The sequence below is a fragment of the Monodelphis domestica genome, chromosome 1 (genome assembly GCF_027887165.1).
Source record: "Monodelphis domestica isolate mMonDom1 chromosome 1, mMonDom1.pri, whole genome shotgun sequence".
Classification (NCBI taxonomy): Eukaryota; Metazoa; Chordata; class Mammalia; order Didelphimorphia; family Didelphidae; genus Monodelphis; species Monodelphis domestica.
In genome coordinates, this window is record NC_077227.1 from 30275363 (window position 1) to 30297658 (window position 22296).

A 22296-nucleotide genomic window follows, 5' to 3' on the forward strand; every position below is an offset into this window, starting at 1 on the left:
TGGAGGGAGATCAGCGCCCACCAGCTCCCAGGGCTGAGGAAAGCCTGGATGAGGGACAGGAAGGAGGGGGCCGAGGAGGGGGCTGCCAGAGCCCGGCTCGGGGACACAGCCGGGAGTGCCCAGGCAGGCAAGCTGGCTCAGGGCCGGCCAGGGAAGCCGCGGCATACACGTGGTGGAGTGGGGCGAACACGAGCACCCGAGGCCTGCCTCGCCCACACGTGGCTGGTGCCTCCTTTTCTCCAGCTGACTTTTTACTGCTTAAGGAGTCATCATGACTTAAGATTCTCCAGAGAAGCGTCAGCTTAACAAAGGATATCAGTCAGGGAGGTCACTTCAGCGTCCAACAGGGCCCGGCGCAGAAGGCCACGTTGTCCGCCGCGGTCCTCTCCCAACGGCCACGCCATCCTTACTCACTGGACGGGGAGTCGAGTGACCTGGCTGGCCGAGGCTGCTTCCACCAAATACAAATCCCATCCCCTGGGAGGAACCACGAAGCAACGGTTCTTCCTCTACAAACGGCGCACAGTCCCATTTGTGCTCCTCATTCAGCCTTATTTTGTTCTCCTGTTCTGTCAGGGACTCACTTTGGGTCTCAAAGGCTAGCAGAGCTGGCCGGACAGGCCTCACGACCGATGGCTGGCCTCAGCCAGGTGCGGTCAAGCTCCTCCCGAGATGGAGGATGCCAGTTCCCGAGAAGGCGCTACACAAGCCATAAAGCACCACGACCAGCGAGCTATTCTTAGAACCACTTTCAGGGCAATGTGGCACAGGAATGTGTTGGACTCAATCTCAGTGAGGCCTGGGTTCTAATTCTGCATGCAACACTTAACAGCTGTGGGACCACCAGCAGGTGCCTAAACCTCTGTGAGCTTGCACTTCCTTGTCTGTGAGCTCCGGAGCTCAGCTCTGAGGCCAATGGCCGAGCGACACCCACTCCTCTGAGTCAGCTGTTCCTCATTCAGGCTTTTGCTGTTCTCCATATTTCAAAGCTTCAAGATCTATGATACCAATGAGTGCGCCTCCACCAAGATGGACAGGAACTCATTCAGGCTGTTTGCTACTGTACGATGTACCAGAGCCAAAATGATGCGTCGCCCTGTGGCCAGCTGCCTCAACGACACTGATCCTTGGATGGGAGGCCATCACCATACGCCAGACCTTCCTAGAGCCTTCTCTGGCAATGATATGTGGGATAACCTGAGGTTAGTCCATGATATAGCAGGGAAACGAGGGCAAGTTTTAGTAAAAGATACAAAAGTATATTCTCAAAGGCAGCTGGGTAGCTCAGTGAATTGAGAGCCAGGCCCAGAGAAGGGAGTTCCTGGGTTCCAATCCAACCTCAGCGGCTTCCTCACTGGGTGATCCTGGGCAAGTCACTTAACCCCGTTGCCTAGTCCTTACTGCTTTTCTGCCTTGGTATTGTGAAAAAATTCTTTACTCTATTGTCTATCCTGAGTTAACACTAACTGAAGTACCCCTACTTAGTACCTCACTAGACTGAAAATAGTATTAACTCCCCCTTGCCTACTTTTGAATCGAATCAACAAAAGATTAAACACCCTACTTAGTACTAGGTGAGAAGCTAGCAAGGTACCAAGTGAGAATTCACATCCTTAGAAATTCAATCAAATCAGGAAACTGTGAACCTTTTTGATGAGAACCTAACCTTCAGAACCTCTGGGCAGTGCTAGACAACTTGGAAACTGTGATTGGCCTCTGTGAAGAGCGGAAGCGACAAGAAGCAACCATAAAAGCAAGCCCCGAACTCCCGCAGAGCAGATTGTCTTTGAGAAGATAGTCTGAAGAGATTGTCTTTTGGAGATAAGTCTTAGATAGTCTTCAAGGGAGCTTCGCTGGAGACTACAACTTGGATCGTGGGTTCAGAGCTTGGCTTCTACTTGGACTCTGGCTCTTGGATTACTTCATTGGGTGAGTAAAAGGCTGACTCCTTTCCTAGTTTCTGGAGAGACTAGCTTCCATCTTGGAGGAGGCCAAGTGGTTACTCACTACCATCCTTCCTGGTTGAGAGCTAATTAAACTCTGCCTGGATTAAGCAGACCCAGAGTAAAACATTTAAGTTGACAAGATAGATAACTTATCTATTTCTCTTCTTTATTGTTTCCTCTCTATTTGCAAATATTTATAAATAAATTTCTGACTCAAGATATAATAAATACTGGCAAACACATAGTTTTATATAATCATCATCCAACCATTAATTTTAACCTTTACAGGATCAAGACACATTACTGATTCCAAGATGGAAAGTGTTAAATGGAACCTTGGAAAAATTCTGTTTCCACTCTGGTCCATTACTTCCTCCCAAGATTCCCTTTAACAAAAAGGATTTAAAAAAAAGAAAAGCATATTGTAAAGATTATCATTACAAGGAAGGGATACCCAAGAAAGTGAGCAACAGGCCCTGTCACATGACAGTTCATTGTAACAGGCCTGGATCACACATTCTCTGTAGTAAGCTTATACAGCCAAGGCTTTCTCTGGCTCCTGTTCAATAGGAAACCACTTGGCTGGTCTAGTGACATACTGTTTATCATACCGAAGGGGACAGAAAGATGGGCAAATGAGTTAGGTTTGTCTCATTATTACTTCCAAGTTCCTCTCTCCCCTTCCTGCCTTAAACTGCTCAACCATTCTCCATCAGAACACAATTTAAATAAACCGCTAACCTAGAAAAGATAACAAGAAAGAAAAAAGGCCCAAGATGGCATATGAATGGTGCAATGCCCTGGACCTCAATTTCCACATGTGTAAAATAATTTCTAAAAGAACTTCTTTTCATGTACTTGGTAATTAACTACAGAGACACTAAGCATTAAGTCCCTTAAAACCCTGCAAAATGGGAATTCATTTTTTAAAATGCATATATTGCCACAAAAATTCCATCATGACCAAAATATTTTAGAGGTGCCAGGAAATGTGTTTCCATAATAGTATTTTACCTATAGTACTGATTGTATTACTTACATTTCCTTTAGGTGTTTTATTTCTTGAATAGTTTGTAGAGCAAGTTCTTGGAGTTTTTCTTGAGTAAAACTGTCATTTATTGCTTTCTGGAATATTTCATGAAGGACTGTGCCAATAAGCATTTGGTGTGAACTGGAATCACAGCTCTATAAAAAATATGGTAAATATATTTCTTATGTAATACACATTAAGACTTTATTTTGAATGGACTGCTCCATTAGGGTCAATGCAGTGTCCCTGAACAATCTGCAGGGATCTAAAAAACACTATCCACAAGCAGAGGATAAACTGTGGGAGTAAAAACACCGAAGAAAAGCAACTGCTTGACTACAGGGGTTGAGGGGATATGACTGAGGAGAGACTCTAAATGAACACTCTAACGCAACAACACAGAAAGGGGTTCAAATCAAGAACACATGTGATACCCAGTGGAATCATGCGTTGGCTATAGGAGAGGTGGGGGGAGAGGGGGAGGAAAAGAAAATGATCTTTGTTTCCAATGAATAATGTTTGGAAATGACCAAATAAAATAATGTTTAAAAAAAAGACTATTTTGTATATGAAAATAAAATTTTTCTAATATAATGCAACAAAGAGATGAGAATATTAAACATTTTTCCTCACCTACTTTTCCTTCATCCCTTAATTGTTTGATAAATTCTCATGGATCTATGATACCTAAAGTTCTAATCTCCAAAAAATTATTTTTAGTCTTCCAAGAACAGACATAATTAGGAAAGTTAATGAAGGAATGTTTAATAAGTGTATTCAACATTATAAGGATGACACTAGAAATTAAGTCTTGTTATATTAGTTTAGAGATAAGAAGTAGGGAAGTTGGCTTGAGGAAGAATTGGAGCTTGAAGCATATCTAAGACTGTGTCAATTTCAAATGTTGACAGTTTTAACGTTTTTTCTGTGACAGCTACACACTCTGAGTGTGGCAGTTACTCTGACCGATTTGGGAGTTATTCTCTGGGAGGTGGTAGGAAGTTATTCTCTCTCTCAGAGTCCTAACTTGGTTCTTGCTGGGACACAGCCAGCTAGCCTTTGTTATTTTTACGAACTAGAGCCGAAGTTAAGAATTTTAAGGATAATAGTGTTAGTTTATTTAGAATAATAATTTTTTTAATTTATTTAGAATAATAAAAATTTGGGTTAGTCAGATCAGGAAGGATCAGTATAGCCTGTGGACACAGGAGAAGCAGTTCCTTGCAGAACCAAGGACTTTTATTTGGGTGGAGTTAGAATCCCTTAGAGTTACAAATCCTTTTTAGCCTTATATTTCAATAAATATTTTATTTTTTATAACAAGAGTCTCTTAGCATCCTTGCACCTGGCCCTGAAGAGTTCACTTATGACTTTCACTTCATTGATATAAAAGGAAGATACTTTGTGAGCACAGCAAGCAGAGTATTAAAATTAGTTTATAATCAATAATCAATCCATTGCCTTTTATTTTTACAAAATGCATAATTAAAAAAGAAAATTTTACAACTCTCAATAGAAGCCTTAGTATAAAATTAAGCTTTTTTTTCCTCAGAGAGAAATGCTAGTTAAGTATTATATTAAAACTATTATCCTTTTTTCCTAAAGATCTACCAAATGGAAAATAAATCTATTCAACACTAATTTCCAAAATTCATTTATTATTCTGCTACTTGTTTTACAATATAATCAAAGTTAACTTGTGCTTCTCTAAAACAAGAAGACCAAAGGAATCCCCTGGTAACTAATCCTCAGGACACAAAAATGATTATCAGTGGGATTAGTTAGTTTATTTAATTGTGAATCATATGGATAAGGGTTCCTAAGATGAGATGCTATCAAAAATCATCACTAGAACTAACTTTCTTAAGACTAGAATTTCTTTAGAATAATTTAGAATTTAGAATAAGAATTAGAGGGGATGAACTTATATTGGCTACAACATTTTCCCTTACTTACCCGAAAATTTTCATTCAAAACTGCTCTTCTCATACAGCGAATGCTATTAGCTACACTTGTGCCAGAAATCAACATATCTGGGTAGAGAATCAGATATCCAAAATCTTTATCTATTATCCAAGCATCTGCTTTGTATTCTCCTTCCAAATGTATGATGTCTCCTGGCTCTACTGAAAGGTCATCCCTGCAAATAAAAACATATGAATGTAGAGGCTTCACTTAAAATGAACAAAAAAAAAAAGAGGCATAATTAAAGTTCTATCTGGGGAAGACTGAGCATTTCCCATTTCAAAAGATTTAGAACAGGAAAAAAATTTCACAGATCATCTAGTTAAAATCTTTTATGTGATAGATAAGGAAACAAAAGTTCAGGGAGATTAAATGAATTCTCCAAGGTCATTCAGGGAGAAAGAAAAAGGAAGAGTGCCAGCTTTTGAACCCAGGTTTGCTAGATCCACAGGCAATTAGGTGGCACAATGAAACCAAGCTTGGCCTGGAGTCAAGCAGACTTATCTTCCTGAGTTCAAATCTGGCTTCAGACACTTACTAGCTATGTTCCTGGACAAGTCACTTAACCCTGTGTGTCTCAGTTTCCTCATCTGTAAAATGAGCTGGAAAAGGAAATGGCAAACCACTCCAGCATTGTTGCCAAGAAAACCCCAAAATGGGTCATAAAGAGTTGCACACAACTGAACTTCTTGGCATCCTAAGCCAAAGCTGCCCCATAGTGGCCTCTTTCTGCAGGTGTTTTGAAAGAATCAGGTATTGATCAACATCAAGTTCTTTTGATCTGCTTCCAACTTTGAATCATGAATGAATATACTTACAGATTCCCTCTAAGCAGAAAGGAGTTAACTGCTTGAGCCCTATAAATTAGTATGGAAGAACTAGCCACCTTTACATAATCTAATCTCAAATTTCAGTCTTTATTATTCACTCTTTTATTCTTAAGCCTTTCATCATTCCAATGCCTTCCTAAAAACATAGAAATGGCAAGCCTAAAATATAATAAAATGAAATAGGAAGGGTTTTTTTTTTTTAATTCCATTTGGAAACCTGGGCACAAATTCTAGATCAGACTGTCCCACCCCCTTGTATAGCATTTTATTTTTATAGCAGGTATATTTTATTTATAACAAGTTTCTCTGATGAAGACCTCATTTCTCAAATATGCAGGAAAGGAAATCAAATTTATAAAAATAAGAGCCATTCCTCAATTGATAGTCAAAGGATATGAACAGGCAGTTATCAGAAGAATTAGTTATTAGTTGACAGAGGCAAAAATGCTCTAAATCACTACTGATTAGAGAAATAAATGGAAACAAATCTGTGGTAGCAGCTCACACCTATCAGATTAGCTAACATTACAGAACATTTACAGAAAAGGAAAAGGACAAATGTTGGAGATGTGGAAAAATAGGAGCACTGTTGCCCTGTTAGTGATGATGTGAACTGGTCCAAAGATTCTTGAGAAAGATGTGTAACTGTGCCCAGAAAGCCATAAAACTGTGTACACCATTTGACTCAGCAATACCACGACTAGGTCTGTGTACCAGAGATCAAAGAAAAGAGAAAAGGACCAATACACACAAAAATATTTATAGCACCTCTTTTCAAGGCATCAAAGAATTAGAAAAGGAATCACTTGGGGATTGATTGAACAAGTTGTGGAACATGATCGTGATAACATTCTAAATATAGTGCTATAAGAGAAAACAAAAGAGATGGTTTCAGAAAAAACCCAGAAGATTTATATGAATTGATGCAAAGTGAGGTAAGCAAAAGTGGAACATTGCACTCAGTAATAGCAATATTGTAAGGATGATCAACTGTAGAAGACTAAGTTACTCTGATCAATCCAATGAGCCAAAAATTCCAAAGGACCTATGATGAAATGCTGTCTACTTTCATCCTAAGAAAGAGATCTGAAGAATTCTGAGTACATATTGAAACATATTTTTTGCTTTTTTTTTTGCATCATGGTTAATATGCAATTGTTTTCACATATATAATTTTATATAACTTTTATATTATATTATATTTTTATTATATTATATATTATATTATTAATATATAATATATTCTATATTTTTATATATGATATATAAAATATATTATCTTTATATTATATATAACTGAAATTATATTACTTACCTTCTTAATGGGGTGAGAGAATGAGTACAGGAAGGGAGAGAATTTGGAACTCAAAATAGAAAAAGTTAAAATTTAAAAAAATAATTAATCAGTGCAGATAGGTGACTCAGTGGATAGAGAACTAAGTCTGGAGACAGTAGTTCCTAGGATGAAATTTGACCTCAGATGCTTCCTAGCTATATGATCCTGGGAAAGTCGCTTATACCCCACTGCCTAATAACCACTCTTCTGCCTTGGAACCAATACAGAGTATTGATTTGAAAATGGAAGGTAAGAGTTTTTTTAATAAATTATTAAATTTTTTTAAAAAGATTTTTAGGTTGGATTTCGTTTTTACTCTTTTTTTTTTTAATTTTAATTTTAAATATTTTTTTATTTTAAATATTTTTATTTTTTTTATTTTTTTTATTTTATTTGATCATTTCCAAACATTATTCATTAGAGACAAAGATCATTGTCTTTTCCTCCCCCCCCACCTCTCCCATAGCCAACGCCATTTTCACTCCTCTTAAAAACTAAGTTTCATGCTACAACTGAACAGAGTGAAAATCTTGGTGGAGAGGAATAGTCATTAATACAAAATACTGGTCTTCATGTTACCTCTACCAGCTGTGTGGCTGTGGACAAACTAACCTCCCTGAGCCTAAGTTTTCTTATCTAAAACATAAAGATGACAATACTTGCACTAACATTTTATAAACTGTATATCACTGTAAAGATGGAATTATTCATTTTATTTCCTCAAATGGTTTTGGAATCAGAGAGAGATGCTGACCACAAAATAAATGAAGAATCAATCCATGTTTAAAAACCTAGTCCATAGGGGCAGCTAGGTGGCTCAGTGGATTGAGAGCCAGGCCTTGAGGTTGGAGGTCCTGGGTTCAAATCTTGCCCCAGATACTTCCTAGCTGAGAGACCCTGGGCAAGTCACTTCACCCCCATTACCTAGCCCTTACTGGTCTTCTGCCTTAGAACCAATACACAGTATTTCTTTTAAGAGAGAAGGTGAGGGCATAAAAAATAAAATAAAATCTAGTCCATCTGTAGTCAAAACTGAATTTCCATTACTCTGCTAGACTTTAGATGACAGCTAGAGAATGTCATAGCAATTACCACTCGTCCCTCAGGATGCACAGCTCTTGATCCTCCAGAGACTGAGCAGCTGTTATGATGAGATGTTTCTCCTGGCTTCCTTCATTCTGTACAGTATTGACCTTCAAAACCAGATACCGATTATCCACTCCTCTTCTCAGGATCCCATCAGTAAAGGCTGCTGCCATTTTCTTGAGAAATCTTCAGATAAAGATGAAACAATGTATTAGCACAACCAAGAAACAAGAGCTCATCATCCAACTCTTCCTGGAGATCCCCTTCCATGCGTAACTCTTCTGTGAAGCTCATGTTAAAAAGTATCCAAAGTAAAAACAGATAGAATCAAGGAAGGACGGCTGAACTGTCTAGAAAATTTTCGAAGAAGTGATATACTGCGTGACCTGCTTTTCATGTAAGCCCTTTGAAGGCTTCCTCCTCATCCTATAAGAAACCTGTCGCTTTGGGCACTTGAAACACTCTCTAGATTCAATAACTACTGAACAACACCCAACAAGAAGAAAAATGAAGCTTGGGGATGAAACAGGAAAAGGCAGAAGGAGAAATTTCAGATTCGAAGGAAACCAGGAAAAAGAACGATGGTCTTTGTGGAAGCAGGAGACGTTCAGAGATCAACCTATCCCCCCAATGCAAGAATTCATTCCTTTATGACAGCCCAGACAAATTGCTCCAATGTAAATATTCTCACTGGTGGAGGGGAGAGCTCACTACCTAACAAGGCAAGTCACCGGATTCTTAGAAAGCTTTATATATTACAAACTTCCTTATAATTAAACCAAAAACTGCCTCCCGGTACCTTTTACCCCCTGAGAGACACAAGAGTCATCTCATGTATTTGAAAATCTGACCTATGAAGACCGACTAAATCTGTCCTGTTGGTTCCCAAAAGGCAGAACCATGAGTTCATTTAGTCCAACATGCACCTGACTATGGCTGACAACTCATCCTCTAGACTTTTTGTCTTAGAGAGTTCTTCTTAGGAAGCTGTTCACAAACTGTTACTTTCAGAATATAATCTTGAGTTTTGCCAGAATCAAAGTCAAACACAGTGCCCTTCTGTTTTCAGCCTCTCCTTCCCTTTTTTGAAGATTGGGACATTTTTCATCACTGTGACGTCTCCCTCACTGCCCACAATCAATCAAGGACCTCACCTAGTGGCTCAGCATTCTGCCTTCCAAAGCCTGGGATCTGGGATCTAGATAGTCTGGATGTGTGAACTCCACTCATCAAGGGGTGCTAGATGCTCTCCTGTTCTCTTCCTACTTATTCTTAGGAATCCACTCCTTCTTAGTCATTTCCCATTAAACTATGGCAACTTGGTTGTAGTTTATCACAGGAAGGGGAGGAGGGAAATAAGGAACAAGTCATTCCCAAACTATATTAAAGGATACAATGTAAGGCCTTGAATTCTAGATAATTCAATCCAATAAATTTATTAAATGCTTCCTATGTAGGTAGAAGGGAGCAGAAAGATTTAAATAAAATAGATCCTTGCTAACATAAAGCTTACGATATCAGTTTTCTTTATCCTCTAAGTCAATCAAGCAATGAAGAGGTATGTAAACACCTATTATGTGCCAGGTACTATGCTACATTTTGAGGATAAGAAGGCACTAGTGAAACAGCCCCCAGGGAGCTCATAACCCATTAAGGGACAGGAGATAGAATGCTTGCCTCCATGAATACACCCAAAACAAACAAACAAACAAAAAAAGTCATTCCAGAGGGAACTCACTAGCAGCTGAGGGCTCAGGAAAGACCCCTGGAGAAGGGGGACTTGAGCAAAGCTTGGAACAAAACTAAAGATTTCCAAGAGGCTGAGATGAAGGAGGACATTCTAGGGCTAGCGAGAGCCCCAGCAAAGCCCCAAGATAGACTGAGCTGGAAGGCCAATTTGTTTGGACCAAGAAAAAGAGGACCAGAAGGGTAAGCTGGAATTAGGACTGAAAGGGCAAACCTCGAGCTTGATCCTCAGGGTTAGAGGGAGTCACTGAGCATGGCGGGGCTGCTCATAGATGCACTTTAGGAAAACCATTTTGGCAGCTATGCAGAGGATGATCTGGAATAGGGAGAGACTCAATCAGGGTGACCACTTAAGAGGCTATTGCACTAGACCAGGAGCAGGTGATGATTGCCTGAAACAGGATGGTAGTGAGACAAGGGGAGTGAGGAGAGGGGAGGAGAGGAGAGATGTTGCAGGGACAGAAAAGCCAAGAGCAAGTGACTGACTAGATGTGAAGGGCAGCACAGAGACGAGGATGATTCCAGAGTTTTGAACTTCATTCGTTGAGGGACAGAAAGGGAAAAGTTCAGAAAGGGGGGGGTTCTAGAGAAGGAGATCTGGATCCATTTTGGACCTTCTGAGTCTGAGATGACAATAAGCCCTACAGTCTGAAATGTCCACCAAGCCTGAGAAATACATGACAAGATCAGGAGGAAGACCAGGGATGGACATGGAACTCATCAGCCTAAACTGGGCAGGAGACTGCTGAGGTCACTACGGGAATTGGACTGAGAACAGGGAATATGAGTGCAGTAAAGGAGAATGTGGAGCATCCAGAGAGGCAGGAGAGCCAAGAGAGAGCAGAACACAAAAAATCTAAAAGGAGAGAGAACCCAGGAGGTGGCCAGTGCCGTAGAATGCTGTAGAGATAAAGAAGAGATAAAGCTGGGTAGCTCAGGGGATTGAGAGCCAAGCCTAGAGATGGGAGGTCCTGGGTTCAAATCTGGCCTCAGATACTTCCCAGCTGGGTGACCCTGGGCAAGTCACTTAACCCCCATTGCCTAGCCCTTATCTCTCTTCTGTCTTGGAACCAATACACAGTATTGATTCCAAGATGGAAGGTAAGGGTTTAAAAATAATTTTAAAAAAAGAACTAAATGGTGCTGTTAAGTCACTTTTCAGTCCTTTCTGACTCTCTGTGACCCCATTTGGAGTTTTCTCAGCAAAGATGCTAGAAGGGTTGTCCATTATTCCCTTCTCCAGCTCATTTTACAGATGAGGAAACTGAGGCAGAAAGGGTGATATGATTTGCCCAGCATCACACAGCAGCTAGTCTGCCATTCCTTTCTGCAGTTCATTTTAGGAGGAAACTGAGGCAAAGGGGGCTCTGTGTCAGGTGACAGCTAGGAAGTGGAGTCTTCCTGAGGCCAAACTTGGTACTTTATCTACCACCCACCCAGGTGCCCAAGAATTAATACAGCCCATCAAATCTCCTGCCTAAGGGTTGCTGTTTAACCCTTTCACTGCATTGGCTCCATATTGCCCGAGCCAGAATTCTTTCTGCTTTCCAACAGGCCCTGCATTTCCAAAGGTGGGTCCTGATAATGAATTGGCCGGCTCCTCACCCTGAGCCGGTACAGGTTCCTCCAGTTCTTGTCTCAAGATTTTCACTGCTATAATTCCAGAGTGAGACCAGAGGGACGCCTAAACAGCTCGGGGATGGCGAGCCAGGCCTGGAGGTCCTGGGTTCAAATGTGACCTGAGTCACTTCCCATCGGTGAGACCCTGGACAAGTCACTGAATCCCGTGGCCTTGCCCTTCTGAGAATACTTCTTAAGACTGATACTTAGTATTGAATCTAAGACAACAGTCAGGGTTCTGAATAAATAAATAAATGTCAGTTATGGGGATTAAAAACATTCAGAGAAGGAGTCTAGGACACAAAAAAAGGCTAGGGAGCCCGATATAGCCTAAATAGGGGCAGGAAGCCTCTCTGCTCGGCATTCAAAGCCCTCCGGGACACACGCACACTCTGGCCCCTCACCCCTTCGTTTTTCCAGACTTTTTCCATCTTCTGCTCTTCGAGGCTTGGACCGCCCGATTTCCTGCCCAGGGAGCCTTCCTGGGTGGTCGGCCAGTGCCGAGAGGGCAAGGCCAGCAGGGATCCTCCTACAGGCTCTCCGCCGATTACCCTTACCCACAGGCTGTACCGACCCCCTTTCCCAGGCCGCGTCTGAGAGCGCAGGCGCAGCCTCGCTAAGGTGATTCTAAGCCTGGGCGCTCAGTTCGGGCCGCCCCATCATTCATTCATTCACTCACTCATTCATTCATGCATGCATGCATTCGTTCATGCCTTCACCCACCCCAGGGACGACCTCTAAGGACAGACCGGAGCTCGCTCCCAGCGACCCGGTCCCCTCCTCCACCCCCACCGCGGTCGACCGGGAAGCCCGGCCACCCGCGCCCGCTCCCGCGTCCTCCATTCAAATCTCCCGCTCCCTCCCAGCCCGGGCGCTCACGGGTCCGCGGCCGCTGGCGTCTCCTCCACCGACGTCTTCCCCATCCGCAGCCCCGGTTCTGGCGGCTTCGGCTCTGCCTTCATCTCTCGGCCGGAGACGGGGGCGGGGGCGGGGGCGGGAAGGGTCTCCTGGGTTAACCTCTCTGTGCAAGCCAGGCGCAAGTGAACGCACAAAACAAGGGGAGCGAGCCGCGGATACGCATGCGCATTTGACTTTTTTTTTTTTAAACCCTCCACGCCGCTGGGGGAGAAGTCGGTTGCCCGCCTTTCTCAATCCTTTTAATTGCATTTCCTCCCCGAAAGGAGCAGCTGCTTTTACTCCCCTCCCTTCCACAGAAGAAGCAAACGAAGCCTCGCGTAGGGATGGTCAGGAGGAACCAAACCTATCCCAGGGATCCCTGAGCCCAAGCCCTGGGGGCTCTCGTATGCTTCTTCTGGCGTCCTGGCCGCCCCCAGCCCAAGACTGCCAAGCAACCACTGCCCTCTCGGTCAACACCAACACTACCAGGCAGTTAACGCTGTCGCAGCTCCGGAGTTTCCCGAAGCGCTTAGCGGATGCTATTTTATTCTCACAATTCGCCTCCCAGGCGGGTACCATTATTGTTATCAAACGGAGCCAGGCAGAGGTGAAGCGCCTTGCCCAGGGTCGCTGCCCTCCAGGGCCAGGCTGTATTCCACATGTGTGGGGGTTCTCTTCACTGCACACAGCATCCATTCATTCTAGGCGGTTCCGGTGCCACACCAGATCCCACCCACCCCCTCGGTGCCCTTGTGCTTGGGACAGGAGCCAGCCCTGGCAGGCAGAGCTTAGCGTCCGCTCCCCCATCTGCGGAGGAGAACGAACACCTACTCCGGGTCGGAGAATGTTTCCTTTTGGTCTCTGGATTTCCATGACCTTGGAAACAGTAATGTTTGTTATAATTTAACGATACTCATTCACACATTGATGGCAACAAATACTTGTGGAAGGAAGGAACCTGCTGCACACACGACTACCATAGGATCCGGAGATGGAGAGCCAGACGAGATAGATCAGAGATCCTGACCTTCCCATTTTACAGAGGAGGAAACTGAGGCTCAAAGAGATCAATGCTTTGTTCAAAGCTACACACTCAGAAGGTGGCAAAGTCCAAGAAGGGTCTTTTCACTACCTTCTGCATTGGATAGATGGAAAAAGAAACCATGGAAAGGGGACAAATTCCAAGGAAAATCTCCTTCAAGCGCAAGGAGGCGCTGCTGGACTCCAAGACGTCCCATAAGACGCCCCTGGAGTGTAGCTATGTGGCCAAAGCAGCCATTCAGGAAAGCCTCCATACGGCATCTCAACCATCTCTCTTACACACAGAGATGATGGGCTGAACCCAGTGGCTACCCAACCGCTTTCCAGTTTTCCAGGCAATTTTTATCAAATAGTGAATAAGGTCGCAGAGTGAAGAGAATCTGGAAGACTTGCAGAACTTCCTGAGTTTAAATCTGACTCCAAGTACAGTTATGACCTGTGGGGCCCCAGGCAAGTCACTTAATCCTGTTTACCTCAGTTTCCTCAACTGCAAAATGAGCTAGAGATGGGAATGGCAAACCACTCCAGTATCTTGGCAGAGAAAATGTCAAATTGGGTCCACCACCAGCTCAGGAACTGTAGTGTTCAGGGTTTTTTTATTTTTAATTTTGTAATTTTTTCCATGGTTACTCAATTCTTGTCTCTCTTCCCATCCCCCTCCCAGAGATGACAAGCAATTCTACATATATTATCATTGAAATCCTATTTCCATATTATTCTTTTTTGAACCCAAAATTGGCATTCAGTTTTATCAAACACAAGATAACTCTGTTCATTTGCTCCTATATGGTGTGTACTGTTCCATTGATCAACCTCACTGTTTCTGTTGTTAAACTTTAAAGCAAAATAAATCTTATAGTCGTTTTGATATTTGGAGATTATTTACCATTGGATAAATGATGCTAATTAATATGTATAAATGTGACAAGGAAATCACTTTAAAAGACTGATATATATTAATTTAAGGTCGCCAAGGAATTCAGCTATGTAATTCCTAAATGAAAACTCAAGTCAGCCGTCAACCTTTTATAGAGTTTAATTACAAACAGGAGGAAGAAAGGAATTAGAGAGAGAGAGAGAGAGAGAGAGAGAGAGAGAGAAAGGGAAAGGGGAGAGAAGGGAATAGGGCTTAAATACCCCTTCTGTTTAGGCTGGGCCAAAAGGCCCAAGCCCTTAGATAGCTGGGGCAAAGAAAGGAGATCAGTCCCAATTACTCACGTGACCAAAATGGAGAAACAGTCTCAGGGGCCTCCACCTCCAGCTTCCTTCAGAGCAAGCTTCTCAGAGCACCTCTCCAACCACTCAGAGCCAAAACTCACCAACCACCCCCTCAGTCCTCAGACCCCTCTATCTTTAAGGAAACCATCCAAGTTCCCTCCCCTCAGTTCTCACATCTACCAATCACTGTCCATCATTTTTCCTGTGCCAATGGTGGCTCTAGCTTAACCCAGGACCACCCAGAGGTCTGGGCTTTGCACATGTCTGTTGAAGGTCATATTCTCAAATAATTAAATCTTGATCTTTTGCTACAGCCCTTCCTAAATCCTGTTAGGACTGAGTAGGGTGGAGATTGCAATTTCCAAGACCTGGTTCTGTCATTCCAAGTATCTCCATTGTATCAATTCTAAAATCAATCATGACTCAAAGAAATTCCTGTTCTATGCTTAAGCATAGGTCAAAGCCCTTTCCATTGTTCAGCAAAAGGTTTCTGTCCTAAAGTAATCTTAAGAAGGGAGGAGGAGGAACCTCCCATGCCAATGGGGTTCACATTCCAATAGAGTTCCCACTGTCAATAGGAAATTTTTCAAGTATGAAATTTCCCAATGGTGAAATTTCCAACATTTATAAGTCTAAGAAATTTTAAGGTTTACATAAAGAATCACTTTCCATTTTCATCTCTTCAATGTTTCAATATTAAGGAATACTAATACTGAATTTAATAAAGGTAATACAATTAGCTAACTTTATATAATTCTTTAAGGTTTGTAAAGGTCTCCCATTTGATCTTCACATCAATCTTGTGAAACAGGTGCTCTTCTTATCTCCATTCTACAGATAAGAAAATCAGGGCTGAAATATTAAGTGACTTGCCCAGGATCACACAGCTAGGATATGTGAGGCAGAACTCAAACTCAGGTCTTTCTGATTCAAAGGCCAGCACTATGCCATCTAACTGCCTCTTCTACAGGTTAAAAACAAACAAACAAGAGAAACCTCCTTCCCCTGTCAAATTGCTGTACAAATGAAAATGTAATATGTAACAATTAAGATGCTACATTTAATATTTAGAAATTGGTTTTGTTAAATAATATTAGTAAAATAAATTGTTGTGGTCTCCATTAATAAAATTAATTCAAATCACTAGGATGATAATAGTTTTTAACAATTTAATTTAATACAAATATGGTATAAGAAAGAAATAAGGAAGGAAATAGAAAATTATTTCCTAGCCTTCTACTCTAAAGTTTGATCCCTAGAATTTCAGCTCACTCCCCAGCAAGGTTCCGATCTCCATGTGGAAGTCCGGTAGTCTCTTCAGAGCAAGAATCTTACCAGTCCATGATGGTGTCTTCCCCCCAAGTCACCAATGATGAATGGAGTAGAAGAATCAATACCAGAAAACTCACACCAAAAGCCTCTATCTCCTCTATGGTCTCACCTTTTATAGTCCTTTCTCCATGTCCCTTCCTGTCTCTCTGAGCTGGTCTATCACATCTCAGGAACTAATCCAAAGCTCTCTAACTGGACTCCTAACTCTTAGTTCCAGGTCATGTTTCTAGGCTCTTAACCTGTGGCCTCTGTGTGGAGTGTTCTAGCCATGCTAATGGGATGAGTTAGATGACACGAAAGTTCACAACACTGGGAGGAAGGGGTTCCCTTTATACAATTCCTCTGTGATTCTTTTGGGAGACAAACATGTTGAAATCTCCCCCATTAAGGGTTTAGGAAATTAACATGTCTAGTCTCCACAATGAATCATTTCACATAACCTGTTTATACTTCCAAAGATCTGCTGGTTATAGGTGCATACTATATTGCAATATCTAAGAAGAAATTACAATAATTTGGGGATAAGATGGAAATAAATGAGAGAGAACAAAACCAATGATTGGCAGGCTCACTGACAAAAAGCCAATAGGGGGCAATCCCCTTTGGCATAAGAGCTTACATTCAGAGTATATGTGTTCAACCCCCTTCAGTTTGATTCACTACATGTATTGGAGACTCAATTACTAGGGAATTTAAGGTAAAGAGAAAAGCTGGAACAATGACTGTAAGAAATAAGGTCAAGGAGAGACTGAATTCTCAATTCTCCTCTCCCCACCTTCTGTTAATTCTAACTGCTACTCAGAGATGGTAAGTTATAGCAGCTTTCTACAGACTAATTTACTTCAAAATACTGGAAAAGGATTTATTTTAAAGGAAGAAAGGTAGGGAGTAAGGAATTAAGGGTAGAGGGAATTTTGGGTTTCCCTAATCTATTATAGATTCAATAGCAAGAAAGTAGAGTTGAATTGTCTTTAAGGGAATATTGTTAACAATTTGAAAAGATCTTCAGAGCTAAGCCCAAGTCTTCAAGTTGAAACCAGTAACTATAGAGTAAATCTCTCTCAGCTTTCTTCCTCAGAGTCTCAAGGAAGAAAGTGAGTAAAATCAGTTTGTATACCAGCTTATTCAAACTGCCTTCTCCCTGGCCACATGCTTCTCTGGAATTTTTCTGCTTGACAGATCTTCAAAGTTCCATGGCTTGCACTTGCTTACAAGTCTTCCTGTAGCAAAAATCAGTTTTTTCACATACATCCCAAAGTTTATTCTGGATCTTTTGATGTAGTGTGTGGTTTCTGCAGGCTTCTTTATGGCACTTTCTTCAAAAAGTTCACTTTATTGAACTGAAGAGTTAGCAAGGTTCGTTTCCTGGAATTTCTTCAAAAAAACAAAATTTAAATCTTAGATTTTAGGGACATTATACAATCTTCCCTGAGGAGGTAGTTGACAAACACCCAGATCAACCCAGGATACATGCCTTAGTTACAGGGCATATAAATCAAATGTAAAAAGAAAATCCAAAAACATTTTTTAAATAACCCAAATAAAAGAGAAAAAAGTTAAATTTGGAGGGGAAACATCAAAATCAAATTGGTATGTAAAAATTCTGAGTAAACAAGAATAATCCCATGACAGGTCCTTGAATCACAGCCCAATTAAAGTGACTTATGTCCCACAAGCCTGTAGGACAATTGTAACAATATAGCACTAACCCACTGACAGCCAGGACTACAGAAAATTACCATATTATTAGAGAGAAAAAAGAGACTAGATTTTGAAATAAAAGGGAAATATGTTTCCCTGGTCTGACTTTACCTTTGATCTCAGAGATAGGGGAGCCAAAATGGCAGCCAAACAAAGACACTTGTTGGAAATCTGGCACAGGGAAATCCTACATCTGACATTGTCAAATAGCTGGCTTCCTCGAACCTCAAAACAAGTCCTCTGGCTTGGTGCAGATTCTCATCAATTCCACCAGGATTTTTTTGGTCTCTTTGACCTTGTTTTTCATGGCACTGTACAGTGGCTCTTTTTTTATCACTTCTTTCTGAAATCAGACACAATTATTATTAACAGTTCCATGATATTTAACAATCAATATCGAGTTTCCATAGCCTAAAGCTTTTGGGTATGCATAGATAATAGGGCTAATGGAAAATTTGAACTTATCCTATTGCAAATAAAAAGAAAAAAATAATAAAGTTTTTTTAATCCAAAATTCATAGTTCACATTTCATAACAATATGTCAGCCAAAACAGTGTCCAATTTGTCTATGGACTCTTGTAATGATATTATCTCCAGTCCAATCATAAAAGGAGTAAAAATAAAAACAATTGCATTAAGGATACAGTCAATCAGTGCCAATAGAAGGTGCACATTCTACATGTGAACAATAAATCGATTTTATTCAAAAATCTCCAATTTTGATAGCTGTTGGAGTGGTTTTTTATTGGTTGGACTTGAATATATTTAATTGGTGGTTGCCAGGGATTTAATTTCTAAATCCCAAAATGAATTACTCAAGTAAATGGAATTTAGTAGTAGTTTATTTTACAATAGAGGGAAGATTTAAGGAAGAGAGAAAAGGAGAGAGAGACAGAGAGAGACACACAGAGAAAGAGAGAGAGAGAGAGAGAGAGAGAGAGAGAGAGAGAGAGAGAGAGAGAGAGAGAGAGTGAGAGAGAGAAAGCTCTGGCCTCCTCTGAACAAGTTAGAAATTCTAAGGCATCAGTCAGGGGAAAGGAGTGTCAGCCTTTTCACTCACCACAGTGACCATCTAAAAGGAAAGCAGTTTGAGGTCTCATGCACGAGCTCCTCCAGGGGTCCAGTTCCACAGTCAAGTGTCTTCACTCCAAGTCCGAGTGTCTGTCTTCCAGTCTCTCAAGTGTCTGTCTTCCCTCCAGCTCCAAGTAACTATCTCCCAGTCCAGCTCCAAGTGACTGATCTATATATTGATTCATCCTTGTGTGCCTGTTTCCTCTATTTAAAGATCTTTTTCTCTTGTGTCACCTCCCCTAAATTTTCACGTCTATCAATCAAAACAAACGCTCCTATCCAGGACTGCCTACTTAATGTATGAAATGGCTATTCACACCTTTTTGTAGTTAGTTAAAACCGTTTTTGGTTAGTTAACACCTTTTGTAGTTAAAATGGTTAGATCTACTTTAAATACTGATTTAACACTTTGGGGGATTAAAATCTAAAAATAGACAGGGGATTACAATTTAATCTTCACAGTAAAGGAAGAGCTAAGTATCTTCATTGTTACAATCAGGAGATAGCCAAATCCAATCTTCACAACATCTTGTCTCATGGGTATAGGTCATAGAGTATGAAGTCTATAGGTCCTGCTTGTACAGCTGCTCCAGATTCATAGAGTTCTCACAATTTGATCTATAAGTCGTATATATAAAGCAATAGAAATATCCCCCCTCCCCAGTAATAATGTGTATGCAGGAGAAAAAGGTTTAGCATTGTATAGGAAGTTGTCCAAAAAGCATCTCAAATGGTGAAATGTGTAGATCTCCCCTGGGCCTGCTTGAAGATAAAAACAGAGCTCGAGGGAGAACTTCAGGCCATTTTAAGTGAGTCTCAGTGCACAATTTTCTAATCATAGTTAAGATCTCTATTCATTCTCTCAACTTGGCCTGAGCTCTGGGGATGATACGGTACATGACCTGAAACTAAGGGTTCTGAGTCCTGGTCATTGCAGACCATTTGAGGAGCTGGTTTATTTCATTTTGAGGAAATAAAATTTCCTTGATATATTCCCTCCTACAATCCAGTCAGCCATGCCCCTCTTGTTCAACCTTTGTCCATGGTCTTCTAGAAATCTACCAGATGGGAGCAGGTAGGTAGATTGAGAACCAGGCCTAGAGATAGAGATAGGAGGTCTTGGGTTCAAATATAGCCTCAGCCACTTCTGGGCAAGTCACTAACAATCCATTACCTAGCCCTGTGAATTTTAGATTTACTCCAACCTGCTTATTCTTTAGAATTCTAGCAACCAGGGAATGTATATACCCCCACTTAAGGATTAACTGTAGAGGAGAATGTCCTATGACCAGCATGTGCTAGCAAGTGACAAATCAGAAACAACTGACCGCCTGGGCTGTCCTAAGCCAAGATTAAGGTATCATTAGTACATGTGAGACACAGGAAGTGATGTAAAGAACTGCCTATATATTTCGCATCACCTCCTGTGATTGCTTTCTTGGCAGCTTTGGGAGTTCTGGGCGGCATTTGGCATGCTTGCAGCGTTGGCTCTATATCGTGGTTTAGGTGAGGTGTCTTCCCTGAGAGACCTTGGTGAGTAGTAAGGCTGATTCCTCCTTTCCTTGACCTCCCAAAAGTACTATCTTACGAGGAGGCCCCTCATCTTGGAGGAGGCCTTGTGGCTGAAAGCCAAGCTAGATTTAAATCTTCTGAGAAGGCCCCCTGGCCAAGGCCTCTAAACTCTTGCTTGGCTCAGACCAGGTCAGAGCAGTCCAATTCCTTTCCTTTCTCTCTTCTTCTTAATTTATTCCTTCTATTGTAATTAAACCACCATAAAATCCCAAACTGACTTGAGTATTTTATTGGGATTGAATTAAAATCCCTGGTGACCACTAATATAATATATTCAGTCAACAACCCTAATTTTACTCTTAACAGCCCTTACTGCTTTTCTGCCTTGGAAGCAATACACAATATTGATTTTAAGATGGACAGTAAGGTGGGGAGAAGCTGGGTAGCTCAGTGGATGGAGAACTGAGACTAAATATGGGAGTCCCTGGGTTCAAATCTGACCTTGCACTTCCTAGCTTTGTGACCCTGGACAAGTCACTTAACTCCCATTGTCTAGGCCTTGTCACTCTTCTGCCTTGGAACCAATACTCAGTATTGATTCTAAGACAGAAAGGAACTGTTTGTTTTTTTTTAATCTACCAAAAGGAGACAAAACAATATGGTTGGGATTTTCCTCCATGTCTTCTGATGCTGACTCCAGATACAAATAATCATCATGTAGCAGAACGCATTCTCTTTCCCTCTTGCTTTATGATTTGGCCAATCTTTTCTTGTCCTGTTTCCCCAATGACATTCTTTACATGTTCGCTGTTGGTACTCTAAATGCATGATTCCTATCCAATGACCAAATGAATGACCATTCTATGGGACATAGGGGATCCTGGGAATCATAAGGACTTAGAAAGCAGAAAGCAAATACTCCTTTCAGAAAGCATTTAAAAGATAGGTCTTGGGGGTAATAGGATGTCTCCTATTTCATTGTGCATTCTGCCTCGGGAATTTCCCCAAGTTACTATATACAGAATGGAGGTGACATTCTTTACTTGGCACTGAGTCACTGCTGACATCACTATGCATATTTGTATTTGACTTGTTTTATATATTAATTATATTTATGTTAATCATTTTGATTTATGATGTTTGTATGTTACATAAAATATTGGTTTCATTATTTAAATTAAATTTTGGGATCTCATTTCCAACTTCCCCCCCAACTTTAATATCTTTTGAGCTGCGGCTACAAAATGAATGTTTCACAGCATGAGCTGGAAAGCTATTCAGTGGGCAGAGGAAACTGCCAGGGGATTCAGAATGGCACACTAACGCCATGGGCATCCCAAGGGGTGTTAGTGTTACCATGGCATGTCATCACCTCTGAATACAAAGCAAAACCAGGAGCTTTGGAAAGGGCTGTTGAGAAATGAGCCTATTTTGAATCATACTTTGTTAGTGACAGTTAATATTCATGGATTGGTCTCCTGCTGGGAAAAGTTTGGCAAGATTGACCTGCCCAGAGGCTCTTGCTTTGGGTTTCTGCAAAAATGAGCCAGTCATAAAAATTACATATATATGTATATTTTTTGAAAATTCAACAAACATTTAATGAATATTTGCTATGCAAACTGAGGGGGTTACAAAGATAAACAATAGGCTGTCCTCTTTTAGATCTAAATTACAGTTCAAGCTACCTATCAAGACCCCAAAATGTTGAATCTTTCTTTTGCTTCTTATTCCCTTTTCCTGGTACTATGTGAGCTCCTTTTTAAATAATCTTGGCATTTACTTATCCTGTTTGTGAAGGGGGGCATTGATGCTAATAATGTATGCTCATAAAAATATTTAGTAATGAAGAAAAAACTGTGGGCTTGGTGGCACAATGAATAGAGTACAAAGCCAGAAGTCAGGAAGACCTCTGATGAAATCTAGCCTCTGACATTTATTAATCATTAACCTTTGGTTTCCCT

General features: G+C 41.1%; 1 protein-coding gene across 2 annotated transcripts in view; it reads right to left on the reverse strand.

Moving 5' to 3' along the window:
• DNA2 (DNA replication helicase/nuclease 2) overlaps nucleotides 1-12632 on the reverse strand; it is a 40236-nt gene extending 27604 nt beyond the window's left edge. Inside the window, exons 1-4 of one of the 2 annotated variants that reach the window (XM_056796201.1) lie at nucleotides 12439-12632; nucleotides 8200-8379; nucleotides 4933-5116; nucleotides 2986-3131 (exon numbers count right to left, since the gene is read on the reverse strand). In XM_056796201.1, coding sequence (XP_056652179.1) covers nucleotides 2986-3131; nucleotides 4933-5116; nucleotides 8200-8379; nucleotides 12439-12521 — 593 coding nt within the window. In that variant the 5' untranslated portion in view covers nucleotides 12522-12632. Of the gene's footprint in view, nucleotides 1-2985; nucleotides 3132-4932; nucleotides 5117-8199; nucleotides 8380-11963; nucleotides 12162-12438 lie in introns of those variants that run through there. The other variant, XM_056796208.1, reaches the window with a different exon arrangement.
• Between the last annotated feature and the right edge of the window lie 9664 nt (nucleotides 12633-22296).